This window comes from Sapajus apella, unplaced genomic scaffold (genome assembly GCF_009761245.1).
Source record: "Sapajus apella isolate SASKATOON/1434 unplaced genomic scaffold, GSC_monkey_1.0 scaffold36, whole genome shotgun sequence".
Lineage (NCBI taxonomy): Eukaryota > Metazoa > Chordata > Mammalia > Primates > Cebidae > Sapajus > Sapajus apella.
The window spans coordinates 2,212,444-2,226,273 of record NW_022436976.1 but is presented as its reverse complement, the minus strand read 5'-3'; the positions used below and the strand labels follow the sequence as shown (position 1 = coordinate 2,226,273).

General features: G+C 35.7%; 1 protein-coding gene across 6 annotated transcripts in view; it reads left to right on the top strand.

Annotated features, from left to right (window-relative positions):
• Window positions 1-13,830, top strand: part of SPATA1 (spermatogenesis associated 1) — a 75,550-nt gene that overhangs the window by 15,568 nt on the left and 46,152 nt on the right. For all 6 annotated transcript variants that reach the window (XM_032296419.1, XM_032296417.1, XM_032296418.1 and 3 more), the window contains 3 exons: window positions 1,137-1,254; window positions 6,977-7,030; window positions 7,126-7,357. In XM_032296419.1, coding sequence (XP_032152310.1) covers window positions 1,137-1,254; window positions 6,977-7,030; window positions 7,126-7,357 — 404 coding nt within the window. The remainder of the gene's footprint in view (window positions 1-1,136; window positions 1,255-6,976; window positions 7,031-7,125; window positions 7,358-13,830) is intronic.

Sequence of the window (13,830 nt, the reverse complement as noted above, 5' to 3'; positions counted from 1 at the left end):
GTTTTTACTCACCTATTACCTTTTTCTGTGGATATTCTCTAATCACTGCATTTTAAATCATTGCTACAATCCCTTTCTTTATTCTCTGCCTTATTTTTCTCTGTGGTACTTAGCAGTGTCTTATGAATTACAATTTTTTTTTTTTTTTTTACTTATTCATTAATTTTCCTATTCCATCACGTGGTTGTAAAGTCCATGAGGGCAGAGATTTTTGTTTCGTTGACTGCCATATTCCCATACCTTGGAACAATGTCTGACACAGAGTAGGTGCTCAATAAATATGTGTTGATTGAATGAATTATCTAATATTTCTCATAAGGTCCTAGAAAAATAAGAACTTGGAATGATAGCATAAGTGATGGCTTTAAATTTTAGACATTCAGGAGCGAAGTGTTCCTAATAAGCAAAGATAAGGACTCTGACAATGTTAGATGTTAGATTATTTTAACATTATTTAAGCACTAGCTAATAAATATCTGTGGCTATATCATTTCTCGATATATGTATAAAAGTAAATAAATTCCACAGCAAATTTTCACAATAAAATTTGGAAGCTGGGCGCAGTGGCTCATGCCTATAATTCTAACACTTTGGGAGGCTGAGGTGGGTGGACGACAAGGTCAAGAGTTTGAGACCAGCCTGGCCAATCTGGTGAAACCCCATCTCTACTAAAAATACAAAAATTAGCCAGGTGTGGCAGTGAGCACTGGCAGTCCCAGCTACTCAGGAGGCTGAGGCATGAGAATCACTTGAACCCAGGAGGCAGAGGTTACAGTGAGCCGAGATCACGCCACTGCACTCCAGCCTGGGCAACAGAATGAGGCTGTCACAAAAAAAAAAAAAAAAAAAAAATTGGAAGTAGATTAGCAAAGAGACAGTTATTTTCCTTTTCAGTACAAAACATTTATAAACAGTGTTTATTTGCATAATTTTAAAGGCAGACTTTTAATTATTTTAAGAGAGATTTACAGAAGACCTACAAAATGCCAGCAATGTAGAAACATGATATGTTAAACTATATCTGACACATTAAATCAACACTTGTGTTTGAGATAGCTGACTAAAGTTACTGAATCATTAGTATATCCAAAGTCTATTTCATTTGACATTGTAAGATGAATATCATAATATTTCAGAGTATCTCCTCAACTTACTTTACAAGCCCTGAGGGAGCATCTTGGTGAGTTCCTGGGTGAAGATGCTATTGCAGAAAAATTTTTGTTTCTGAAATGCATTGGAAATAATTTAGCTGTGGTAAGTTTTCTTTTTTTTCCTTCTGATTGAGAAAGACCATACCTTCTCAAATTATATTCCTTAAATGCTTCTCAACTCAGCTCCTTAAAGTACTATTAAATTTGTAATCTTAATCATAATGAAATGGAAATATCATTAAACATACATATGTCACATAGGCATGTTATTGGGCACGAAAATAATGGGTTTTGTGTGTGTGAATTTCCTTGCAAAGCAAAAAATACCAAGTTAAAATGTTATATAAGTAATATAATGCTTAAATTTAAATGAAAGTTTTTAAGTGTTTTAAAAAAGTGTTTGTGTTCTGGAGAAAAATGGGGTTCTCATTGCTGGCACCACAGCTAGACTCATTTGATCTAAAAATGATATGGCTCCAACGTATTTTTTTGGTGTCAACTTCTTTTTATTTTTTTTTGAGACAGAGTTTTGCTCTTTTGCCCTGTCTGGAGTTCAGTGGTATGGTCTTGGCTCACTGCAACCTTCACCTCCCAAGTTCAAGCAATTCTTTTGCCTCAGCCTCCCAAGTAGCTGGGATTATAGGCATGCGCCACCACGCCCAGCTAATTTTTGTATTTTTAGTAGAGACAAGGTTTTACCATGTTGGCCAGGCTGGTCTTGAACTCCTGACCTCAGGTGATCTGCCTGCCTCAGCCTCCTAAAGTGCTGGGATTACAAGTGTGAGCCACCATGCCTGGCCAATGTCTATTGATATTTACTGAACACTTCTATTTGTAGTTGCTATGACTTAGTGGCCAGGACACTCTAAGTAGAGAGTATTCCTAGCCTAAGTTTCTAATTTAACGAGCCATCACATCTCAATGTGTCTGGTCTCTCATATCCATATAAATTTTATTTCCTTAATCAAGATTTTCTATATTTAAACACTTTAAAATGCGGTGTAGTCTTATTTCACTCTGGTTAACAGATTATATCATTATTATGTGTTTATCTGATTATTTGCTTAACATCTAACTCTACCATTAGATTATAGTTCCTTGTGGGAAGGGAATTCATGCTATTCACTATTGTATTTCTAATCAGTGCCTAACAAGGTGTTTTGCACTAGAGGTGTTTAAATGTTCACTGAGCAAATTGAATCATGAATGATAATGGAAAAAACAGGCATTTTCTTCCAAATTACCACTATAATTTGCTATGTGAGACTCTTGGGATCAGTAGCTAAATTTGTTTGTTTTTTTTTTCCATTTATTTATTTTATTGCATTTTAGGTTTTGGGGTACATGTGAAGAACATGCAAGATTGTTGCATAGGTACACACGTGGCAGTGTGATTTGCTGCCTTCCTCCCCATCACCTACATCTGGCATCTCTCCCCTTGCTATCTCTCCCCAACTCCCCACCCCCCACCGTCCCTCCCCATTTCCCCCCAACTGACCCCAGTGTGTAGTGCTCCCCTCCCTGTGTCCATGTGTTCTCATTGTTCAACACCTGCCTATGAATGAGAACATGCGGTGTTTGATCTTCTGCTCTTCTGTCAGTTTACTGAGAGTGATGGTTTCCAGGTTCATCCATGTCCCTACAAAGGACACAAACTCATTGTTTTTGATGGCTGCATAATATTCCATGGTGTATATGTGCCACATTTTCCCTGTCCAGTCTATCATCGATGGGCATTTGGGTTGGTTCCAGGTCTTTGCTATTGTAAACAGTGCTGCAATGAACATTCGTGTGCACGTGTCCTTATAGTAGAACGATTTATAATCCTTTGGATATATACCCAGTAATGGGATTGCTGGGTCAAATGGAATTTCTATTTCTAGGTCCTTGAGGAACCGCCACACTGTCTCCCACAATGGTTGAACTAATTTACACTCCCACCAACAGTGTAAAAGTGTTCCTATTTCTCCACATCCTCTCCAGCATCTGTTGTCTCCATATTTTTTAATGATCTCCATTCTAACTGGTGTGAGATGGTATCTCAATAGTTTTGATTTGCGTTTCTCTGATGAGCAGTGATGATGAGCATTTTTTCATATGTTTGTTGCCCTCATGTATGTCTTCTTTTGTAAAGTATCTGTTGATATCCTTTGCCCGCTTTTGAACGGGCTTGTTAGTTTTTTTCTTGTAAATCTGTTTTAGTTCTTTGTAAATTCTGGATATCAGCCCTTTGTCAGATGAGTAAACTGCAAAAATTTTTTCCCATTCTTTTGGTTGACGATTCACTCTAATGACTTTCTTTTGCTGTGCAGAAGCTATGGAGTTTGATTAGGTCCCATTTGTCTATTTTGGCTTTTGTTGTCAATGCTTTTGGTGTTTTGGTCATGAAGTCCTTGCCTACAGCTATGTCCTGAATGGTTTTGCCTAGATTTTCTTCTAGGGTTTTTATGGTGTTAGGTCTTATGTTTAAGTCTTTAATCCATCTGGAGTTAATTTTAGTGTAAGGTGTCAGGAAGGGGTCCAGTTTCTGCTTTCTGCACATGGCTAGCCAGTTTTCCCAACACCATTTATTAAACAGGAAATCCTTTCCCCATTGCTTGTTTTTGTCTGGCTTGGTCAAAGATCAAATAGTTGTAGGTATGCTGCTTTGCCTCCGAGACCTCTGTTCTGTTCCATTGGTCTATATCTCTGTTTTGGTACCAGTACCATGCTGTTTTGATTACTGTAGACTTGTAGTATAGTTTGAAGTCCGGTAGTGTGATGCCTCCCACTTTGTTCTTTTTGCTTAGAATTGACTTGTCTATGCGGGCTCTCTTTTGGTTCCATATGAAGTTTAAGGTGGTTTTTTCCAGTTCTGTGAAGAAAGTCATTGGTAGCTTGATGGGGATAGCGTTGAATATGTAAATTACTTTGGGCAGTATGGCCATTTTCACGATATTGATTCTCCCTAACCATGAACATGGAATGTTTCTCCATCTGTTTGTGTCCTCTCTTATTTCGTTGAGCAGTGGCTTGTAGTTCTCCTTGAAGAGGTCCTTTACGTTCCTTGTTAGTTGTATTCCTAGGTATTTTATTCTCTTTGTGGCAATTGTGAATGGCAGTTCATTCTTGATTTGGCTCTTTTTAAGAGCAATGCATAGGAATGTATGTGATTTCTGCACATTTATTTTGTGTCCTGAGGCTTTGCTGAAGTTACTTATCAATTTCAGGAGATTTTGGGCTGAGACGATGGGGTCTTCTAGATATACAATCATGTCATCTGCAAATAGAGACAATTTGACTTCCTCCTTTCCTGTTTGAATACCCTTTACTTCTTTTTCTTGCCTCATTGCTCTGGCTAGAACTTCTAGTACTATATTGAATAGGAGTGGTGAGAGAGGGCATCCTTGTCTAGCGCCAGATTTCAAGGGGAATGCTCCCAGTTTTTGCCCATTCAGTATGATATTGACTGTTGGTTTGTCGTAAATAGCTTTTATTATTTTGAGATACGTTCCATCGATACCTAGCTTATTGAGGGTTTTTAGCATAAAGGGCTATTGAATTTTGTCAAAGGCCTTCTCTGCATCAATTGAGATAATCATGTGGCTTTTGTCTTTGGTTCTGTTTATATGTGGTGAATTACGTTTATAGACTTGCATATGTTGAACCAGCCTTGCATCCCCGGGATGAAGCCTACTTGATTGATCATGGTGGATAAGCTTTTTGATGTGCTGTTGCAATTGGCTTACCAGTATTTTATTGAAGATTTTTGCATCTATGTTCATCATGGATATTGGCCTGAAGTTTTCTTTTCTTGTTGAGTCTCAGTAGCTAAATTTGAAGAAGTTTTTGTCATCAGAGTTCTATGTAGTATGACCTTTGGCATATTAATATTAATTTACTGATCATTAAGTCAGTTTTCCTCTCAGAAGAAAGTTAACAACCCATAATTTTTTGTTCTTTTTTATGATATATAAATGTACAAAATAGCAATCATAGAATCCCAGATTGCAAGGGACTTCCAAGTAATTTAGGTCAATTTCTAAAATCCTTTTAATATTATTTTAAACAAATATTTATTGATGTTTTTCTACATACTAAACTAGAAAACAGAACTAGATATGGATCTTGCCCTTAAAGAATGCTCAGTGTAGTGATGAAGATTAAAATATATAAAATAAATAAATAAAATATCATATTTTATGTATTCAGAAGAAAAGGAAGTAATCTTCCAGCAGGGGAAGAGGGGAGGCACAAAACTTTGAGGAAGAAGCAATATTTCAGTTTGGATGCTGAAAGAAAAATATTTGTTCTTGCAAAGAAGAAGGGTGAGAAAAGCTTTCTGAGCACAGAAAATAGGATAAGCACAGGAGTTGAAAAGCAGACAACTCGGAAATAATAAATGGTACATTTTTTAATGGGGCATTGATGACATGAAAGGAAATAGTGAGGAGCAAGTTATAAAGTTGTTTGTTGAAGGTCTTGAATGCCTTCAAGTTTAGATTAATAGTTTGGATTTTTTCCTGAAACTCCAGAGTTTTTGACTAAAAGAATTACATGATCAGAGCTTTCAGTACAATTAATTGGGCCTCACCGAGAAGGATGGTTTGAAGTGAGAAGAAAATAGAAGCAGGGATTTCAGTAGGAAAGTTTTACAGTGGTTCAGGCAAGAGATAATGTGGGCCTAAGGAACAGGCTGCTTCTCAAATTTCTTCTGTGACCATTTTCTCCTTGGTTTCATACTTCAGCTGCAGAAATCTTCCTTTGGTCCTCAAATATGGCAGACTCATTTCTGATTTTTGGTCCTTGTACTTGCCTAGAAATCACTTCCTCCTGATTTTCAGATAACTGGCTGCTTCTTTTCATAATTCAGGGCTTAGCTCAAGTATTATCTTTTCAAAAAGGCTTTCCTTGACCAACTAGTTTTTAGATATTCTTTCAAGTTCCTCTCTATTACATCACTCTGTTTTCTTTTCATAAAACATGTATCACCATCCTAAATTGTGTTTATTTAATATCTGCTTTCCCAAGTAGAATAAAGCTCCGTAACAGTGGAGATTTTGCCTTACTTATCATTGTATCCCTACCATGTAGAACACTGCCTGACAGATAGTAAGCCCTCACTGTTTGTTTGATTTGTTTGTTTGTTTTTTTGTTAGAATCTTGCTCTGTCACCAGGCTGGAGTGCAATGGATTGATCTCGGCTCACTGCAGCCTCCACCTCCTGGATTCAAGCAGTTTTCCTGCCTCGGCCTCCCAAGTAGCTTTGGGAGCCACCACACCCGGCTAATTTTTGTATTTTTAGTAGAGACTGGGTTTTGCCGTGTTGGCCAGGCTGGCCTCAAACTCCTGACCTCAAGTGATCTGCCCACCTTGGCCTCCCAAAGTGCTGGAGTACAGATGTGAGATACCATGCCCAGTCCCCCAATATTTGTGAAATAAATAACAAATGAACTCTGTAGGGTTGAATATATAAGAAATAAAGTTTACTAGGTTGGACTCTGGGGTCAGATGACCTGGCTTTGAATCCCAACTTGGAGATTTCCTAGTTATACAATGTTTACTAAGTGTAAAGCACTTAGAATAGTGCCAGGCACATAGTAAGTCCATGTAAGAGATAGGCATAGTTATTATTAGTAAATGACATAGAATATCTGTTTGATACAGTGAATAAAAGTAACATTATATTCTGCATTTTCTAGAATCTACCTGGAGTTCCTAGCTTCTAAATTTGATTTTTATATTAGCCACAAATATATGCCTTCTGCAAAAAAAAGTAGAGGTAAAAATAATTGAAAAAAATGTAGCAAAAGCTTTAATTTTTTTTCTCATTTACTTATTTCTAGGTGAAGGAAAAGCAAGAATCAGAACTGAAACTCAGATCATTTACTCCTCCATATGTATGTAAATATGGCATTTTAAACTTATGCTAGTTTTTAACTTGCAGCACTGTTTTAATTACAAACTAATTTTTTAAATTTCCTGTATGTTTTAGGCTCTTCAACCAGAATTATATTTGCTTCCTATAATGGACCACTTAGGAAATGTTTATTCACCATCATCAACAGTTATTTTAGATGAGCAGCAGACTAATAATGGTGGTACTGAGGTTGATGGAACAATCCACAGACCAATTAGTGTAACTTTGTTCAAGGAGGAACCTGGAAGAGATCCCAGTTTGTTAGAAAACACTTTGAAAGAGCTTCCTAACAAGAAACAGGAAGAAGGTGATTTTAAACTGAAATGGGAAAAAGAGGCTATTATAGTATATTTTAGCAGTCAGGTCTGTAAGCAAACACTGAGCAAACCTAGCCTTACAAATATAGGCAGTATAAAAAGAAAGCTGCAATTTCACTTGGGGATTTCTAAAAAAATAATTTTGCCAGGTGAGAGGAAAAGAAAACAATTAAGTACTATGTTAAAATAAAAACAAAATCAAAATAGTTACAGCACTTAGATGAACTCTACCACCTACTTCTTTTGTAATAAAATAATTTTAGATAAAAGTAAAGCTACAGGGGAAGAGAAAGGAAAGATGACTGCATAAAACTTTGGTATTATTCAGGGACCAGAAGAATCAAAAAAACAGTATCAAACCAAGGCAGACAACAACAAAAAGCTTTAATGTTGGGGAACATGTGTATTTCAAAGAATTTTAAAATTTTTTTCTGATTATAACTATCAATTTACTAACAATTACTAATAATTTGATTCTTCAAAAGTGATAGGAATGGTGGCTTATATCTGTAATAAGCACTTTAGGAGGCCAAGGTGGGTGGATCACTTGAGCCCAGGAGTTTGAGACCAGCCTGGGCAACATGGTAAGACTCTGTCTTTACAAAAAATGCAAAAAAAAAAAAATGCAAAAGTTAGGCGGGTATGGTGGCTCACGCCCATAGTCCCAGCTACTCAGGAGGCTGAGATGGAAGGATTGCTTGAGCCAGGGAGGGGAAGGTTGCAGTGAGCTGAGATTGTACCATTACACCCCAGACTAGGTGACAGACACCCTGTCTCAAAATAATAATAATTTTAAATGTTTAAATAAAAATTAAACATAAATACATAAAGCTAACTATACTCTAAGAATCATAGGAAAAAAAATTAGTTGAACTTTTTTTTTACCATATTACATTAAAAAATAAACTGTGAGGGAAAAACAAATATACTAAACATGTACAAATGAAATGCATCCCCCCAGAAACTAAAGACAACATCCATTAAAGCTGTAGAATATACGAATTCTTAATCAGTTACATTTCTTTTATTCTAAATTTATGCTAAACCCAGCAATGTTCCAAAGTTAGTACTTTCTTTCATCTTAGGCACATTTAATATTTATTGTTTTTTACTTGATACCAGTTAGATGCTCAGTGAGAATCTTTACTTTCTTTGTCTGGATATGTCTCTGCTAAGGGAAAAAACACCTAGCAAACAAAAATTCAGTCTTGAGTCCTAGTATTTCTTAGTAGTACAAGGTCAAGTGGCTAATGAAGTTGGAAATTGCCATGCATACTGAGAATAACGCATCATATTTCACACCCTGGGCTATTAGCCAAATTTCTGAATTACGCTATTTGCATGAAACTCTCTCACCAAAAAAACAAAAACAAAAAAATAAACCAACTTTGGTGGGAGTGAGTTTCTAATTCTGTGAATTCTTTGCAAGTACAGTTTTGAAATGTTATTAATTTCTTGGTGCTTTACTCCAAAAAGATTATGCTTTAAATGAGAGGCCAGTGTGTGCTCATTTTCAGAAGTTCTAGAAACATCAGTAAGTATAAGAAAGAAAATAAGTATAAAGTATACTTTTACTTAATAAATGTAAAGAATAAAGACTGATGATAATTTTACTACTCAGAGATAGCTTCTCTTAGAATTCTGATGTATATTCTTCCAGTTATTATTTTTCAGTTCTTATATATATAATGTATTTTTTATTTTTCAAAAATGATCACACATAGACTCTTAAAGCCTCCTTTACTTGAAAGTAGAAACATTTTATATCAATATAGATCTATATCATTATAGAAGTTCCTATGTCATAATTTACTTCCCCAACCCTTTATTAATGTTTTTGCTGTCATGTATAGTGCAATCAGCAACTTTTTTTTTTTTTTTTTTTTTTTTTTGAGATGGAGGCTCACTCTGTTGCCCAGGATGGAGTGCAATCTCAGCCCACTGCAACCTCTACCTCTTAGGTTCAAGCAATTCTCCTGCCTCAGTCTCTCGAGTAGTTGGGACTACAGGTGCACACCACCATGTTCACCTAATTTTTGTATTATTAGTAGAGATGGGTTTTCACCATGTTGGCCAGGGTGGTCTTGAACTTTTGACCTCAGGTGATCCAACCACTTCTTCCTCCCAAAGTGCTAGGATTACAGGTGTGAACCACCACTCCAGGCCAGAGCAACATTTTTCTAAATGCAGTTTCATGCATTTTTCCTATTGCTTTTAGAAGTTTAACTGCTGTTTCTAAGGTAATGTAGTACTGTCATTGTTCTTAGAACTTCCAACCTTGTATGTTTTTCCCTGGTCATACTTCTTCCTTCTCCAGTAGAAATAACTACTACTTTGATTTTTATGGTAATTATTTTCTTGCTTTTCTTTTGCTTTCTGTATTTTGAAACTCTGTTATTAGATGCATGCATATTTAGGATTATTATGTCTTCTTGATAAATTGACCCCTTTATGATGTAATGTTTCTCTTTATCTCTGGTAATAGTCCTTATTTTGAATTGTTTTCTTAACTTTAATTTGTAGTTTGTCTTTTTACTCTGTGATTCTTTTGATCATAGGAATTCCTTGTAGTTTTACAACTGAGATATATATCCCTTAATAATACAGTTTAGTTTTGTTTTGAATTCTATTTATGTATATAATTTGGGACTTGCTTCTCTTACTCGACATTGTAAGAGTCATACCATCACATGTAACACTATTTATTTTCATTGTTGTGTTCCATTTTATATTCATACAATTTATATTACAATTTATTTGTCTATTCTATGGCCGATGGACATTTGATTTGTTTGCAGCTTGAACTATTACAAATTGCTGTTATGTACATTTTTGTACACAAGTCCTAAATGTGCATGTCCAAGAGAATTGGCATTATTCATTGTTCATGTTCGTGTAAATGTTCAACTTCACTAAACAACATCCGTGTGTTTCCAAGGCAGTTGTACCCAGCAGCAATGTCTAAAAGTTCTGTTGAACCATAATCTTGCCATTGTGTCATATATTTTCTGTCTTCTTTTTTCTCTGCCCCACATTCTAGAAAATACAGAGAATAAGGTACTATAGATTCCTTCCAAATACATTTTCAGTTATCCCAAAATATCATTCATTCCTTCCCCACAGATTTCAAATGACACCTTTACCACACTATATATATATATATATATATATATATATATGATATATATGATATATATATTCTTATATATACATAACAACTTTCAGACATTATCCATCTTCTGAACTAGTACTGACAATATTTTTTATATGTCTGGCAAGGTGATTTCCCATTCAGTATTATTTATTGTGAGGTTCAAAATTGGGTATCATGTGAAAATGTTTTTTATCTGTAAGTCACCACAAAAACAAATACATGTAATCTTTTCCAATAGTTTTGGTTTGAGCTTTTATTTCCTCTGTGGTTTATTGGTCATTTTGTTGAAAAGAAATCTTTTAAAAAATTTTTTATAAATATTATAAAGTATTTGAGGACAAGGATTTATTGCTACTTACTCTGAGTCGAACACATGCCTAGACCACAGTCCTCAATAAGCATTTGTTGCAAATTAATAACTGTCTTAACATATCAATGAGTAAATAATATATAATCAATTACTGTGTTCTTAGACAATAACTGTAATGGTATAAAAATGATAACAGATGGTATCCCTTCTGAAACATGACATTTTAGATGATAAATTTATGATAAATAATGAATTTGGGGGAGAACATAGGTAATATGCTTTTAAGTAATTTTTAGATGTTTTTATACAATGTTTATATTTTGAAATGCTTTTTAATTGTACATCTTGCTATTCTTTCATTTTGCTATTAGAAATTTTTGTGAATAAGCCGGTTTTCAATAACAGCAGAGTCAACAGCTTTATATTTGACCAAATAACATATTCCTTGGGAGTTTTCCAACTGTATAGTATAGTTTGGCTCATCAGTTAATAGCATGTTACTTGTAAATGTGTTTAATGCCATAATATAAAACTTTGTATTTACATTTCTTTGCAGTGAACAAGAAAGAAGTTATTTGAAAAATACTAGTCTGTTTCATGCAAGAGATTAGCAGATCTAGGATCATTTTCTTCCAGTTTTCTGACTTTCCCTATTCATTCTTACCTTACCCTATTCATGCTTCTTTGTACACAAGTCCTAAATGTGCATGTCCAAGAGAATTGGCTTTGTTCATCAAATCTGAAAGAAACATGAATAGGGTAAGATAAGAATCCCCCCTTCTTTGGAAAAATAAGGCTGGTGAGAATATACACACTTTATGTTTTCACAAGTACTTTACAGAGGGAGAAAAGAAGTATTGCTTTCCCCACTTTTATACTGAAATGGGTATTTCCTCTGTTGTTGTCTTCTGTTTTTTTCCCAGGGATCTGTGCTGCACATTTCTATATTTATGAAATGCCTCAGCTGTAACATATTTACTACTTGACTCCATCATTGTCCCAAACCACCACGCTATCTTGACTTTTCTTTGGTTTCATACTTCTTCCAGTTCAGACTTTAAGCTTTGAAATTATCATTATTGTACAATTCTTGGATTCTTAGGGTAAAGAAACCTTAAAAAACATCTATTCAACCTGAGAAAGCTGATAAAAAGAAAAGAAAAAAATCTTGTCTAGCTTCCTTGGTTGTAATCGCCTTTATAGTGTTGTCAGTATCATTCTGCTTGTTAAAAGTTGGATTATGTATCACCCTGTTTAAAAACCTTTGAAAGACTCATCAATTCCTATTTGAAGCCTAAGTTTTGGTTTTTTTGTTTTGTTTTGTTTGTTTGTTTGTTTGTTTGTTTTTAAGACAGAGTTTCACTCTTGTCATGCAGGCTGTAGTGCAATGGCATGATTTTGGCTCACTGTAACCTCTGCCTCCTGGATTCAAGGGATTCTCCTGTCTCAGCTTCCTGAGTAGCTGGGATTACGGGTGACTGCCACCACATCCAGCTAATTTTTGTATTTTTAGTAGAGACGGGGTTTCACCATGTTGGCCAGGCTGGTCTTAAACTCCTGACCTCAGGTGATCCACCCACCTTGGCCTCCCAAAGTGTTGTGATTACAGGCATGAGCCTCAGCACTCGGCCAAAGCCTAAGCTTCTTAAGATGGCATATAGAACTTTTCAAACCCTGGGCTACAGTGTATGACTATACAGATTGTTTAGTGACTACCTCCAGAAGGCTTCCTTCTCATCCGTCATGATATGAATGAAGCTTTCAGGATTTACTTAATATGATTAGTTCAATAATTTTTATCTATTAGTAGTAGTAGTAATACTAATATTAGTATGAGGGTAGGAAAGGGAGGGAGAAGTAATATGAACTGGCACTTCTGGAGAGATAGGTAGGGACTTGAACTACAAGAGCCTTGCTTGCAAAGCTAAAGAGTTTAGTAGGTAATGGGAGGCCATCTGAAGATTTTAACTGAGTGGCATGATTGGATTTTAGTTCTAGAAAAAAACTTAGGTGACAAGATGGAAAATAGACTTAAGGACTAGGAAAATGGCAGTGGGATATAAATCAGAACTTAAACTTAGGAAACTTCTCAGGATTAGACAATGTGCTAGGTGTTTTACATGCATTATGCCATTTTAGGCATAAGGAAACAGAAGTTAAGAGAAATAACTTACCTAAAGTCATACATGGCCATGCCAGGACTTCAGCTCTTGCGTGTTTGAGTAAAGCCCATGCTGTATAACATTGTGCTAGAGTCATACTGAACTTTTCACTACATATAAAAAAAATGTTCCACACATTATTGTATTCTGCTCCTGGCACATACCATATTCTTTGCTTAAATTCCTCCTACTCTCTCCTTTGACACCAAACAGCTTATAGTTCAAAACTTAGGTTCACGGTTATCACTCCTTTTTCTGTGACTGTATCATATTTTAAATATGTATTTTTTGCAGTTCTCAAAACAGTGAGTCCTACATTATTGTTTCTTTTTATGGGTGGGTAGGGGTGTTGTAGTTTACTATTAGCTTTACACAACTGGTATGTCCATTTTTTATTCATTTAGCGTTATATAGATCTTTTAGAAAATCCATTTCTTTTGTTGTTTTGTTTTGTTTTGTTTGAGACAGGGTCTTACTCAAGCCCAGGCTGGAGTGCAGTGGCACCATCTTGGCTCATTGCAGCATCTGTCTCTTGGATTCAAGCAGTTCTCCTGCCTCAGCCTCCCGAGGAGCTGGGATTACAGGCACATGCCACCACACCTGACTAATTTTTGTATTTTTAATAGAGACAGGGTTTCACCATGTTGGCCAGGCTGGTCTTGAATTCCTGACTTTAGGTGATCCATCTGCCTCTGCCTCCCAAAGTGCTCGAATTACAGGCGTAAGCCACGACACCCAGCCTCTGTTTGTTGTTCTTAAGTGATGGTTTCAGTGCCAGGTGGGAAATAAATTGTAGCAGCCAAACTAAAACCAATATGGGCTTCAGGTTGCAAAATA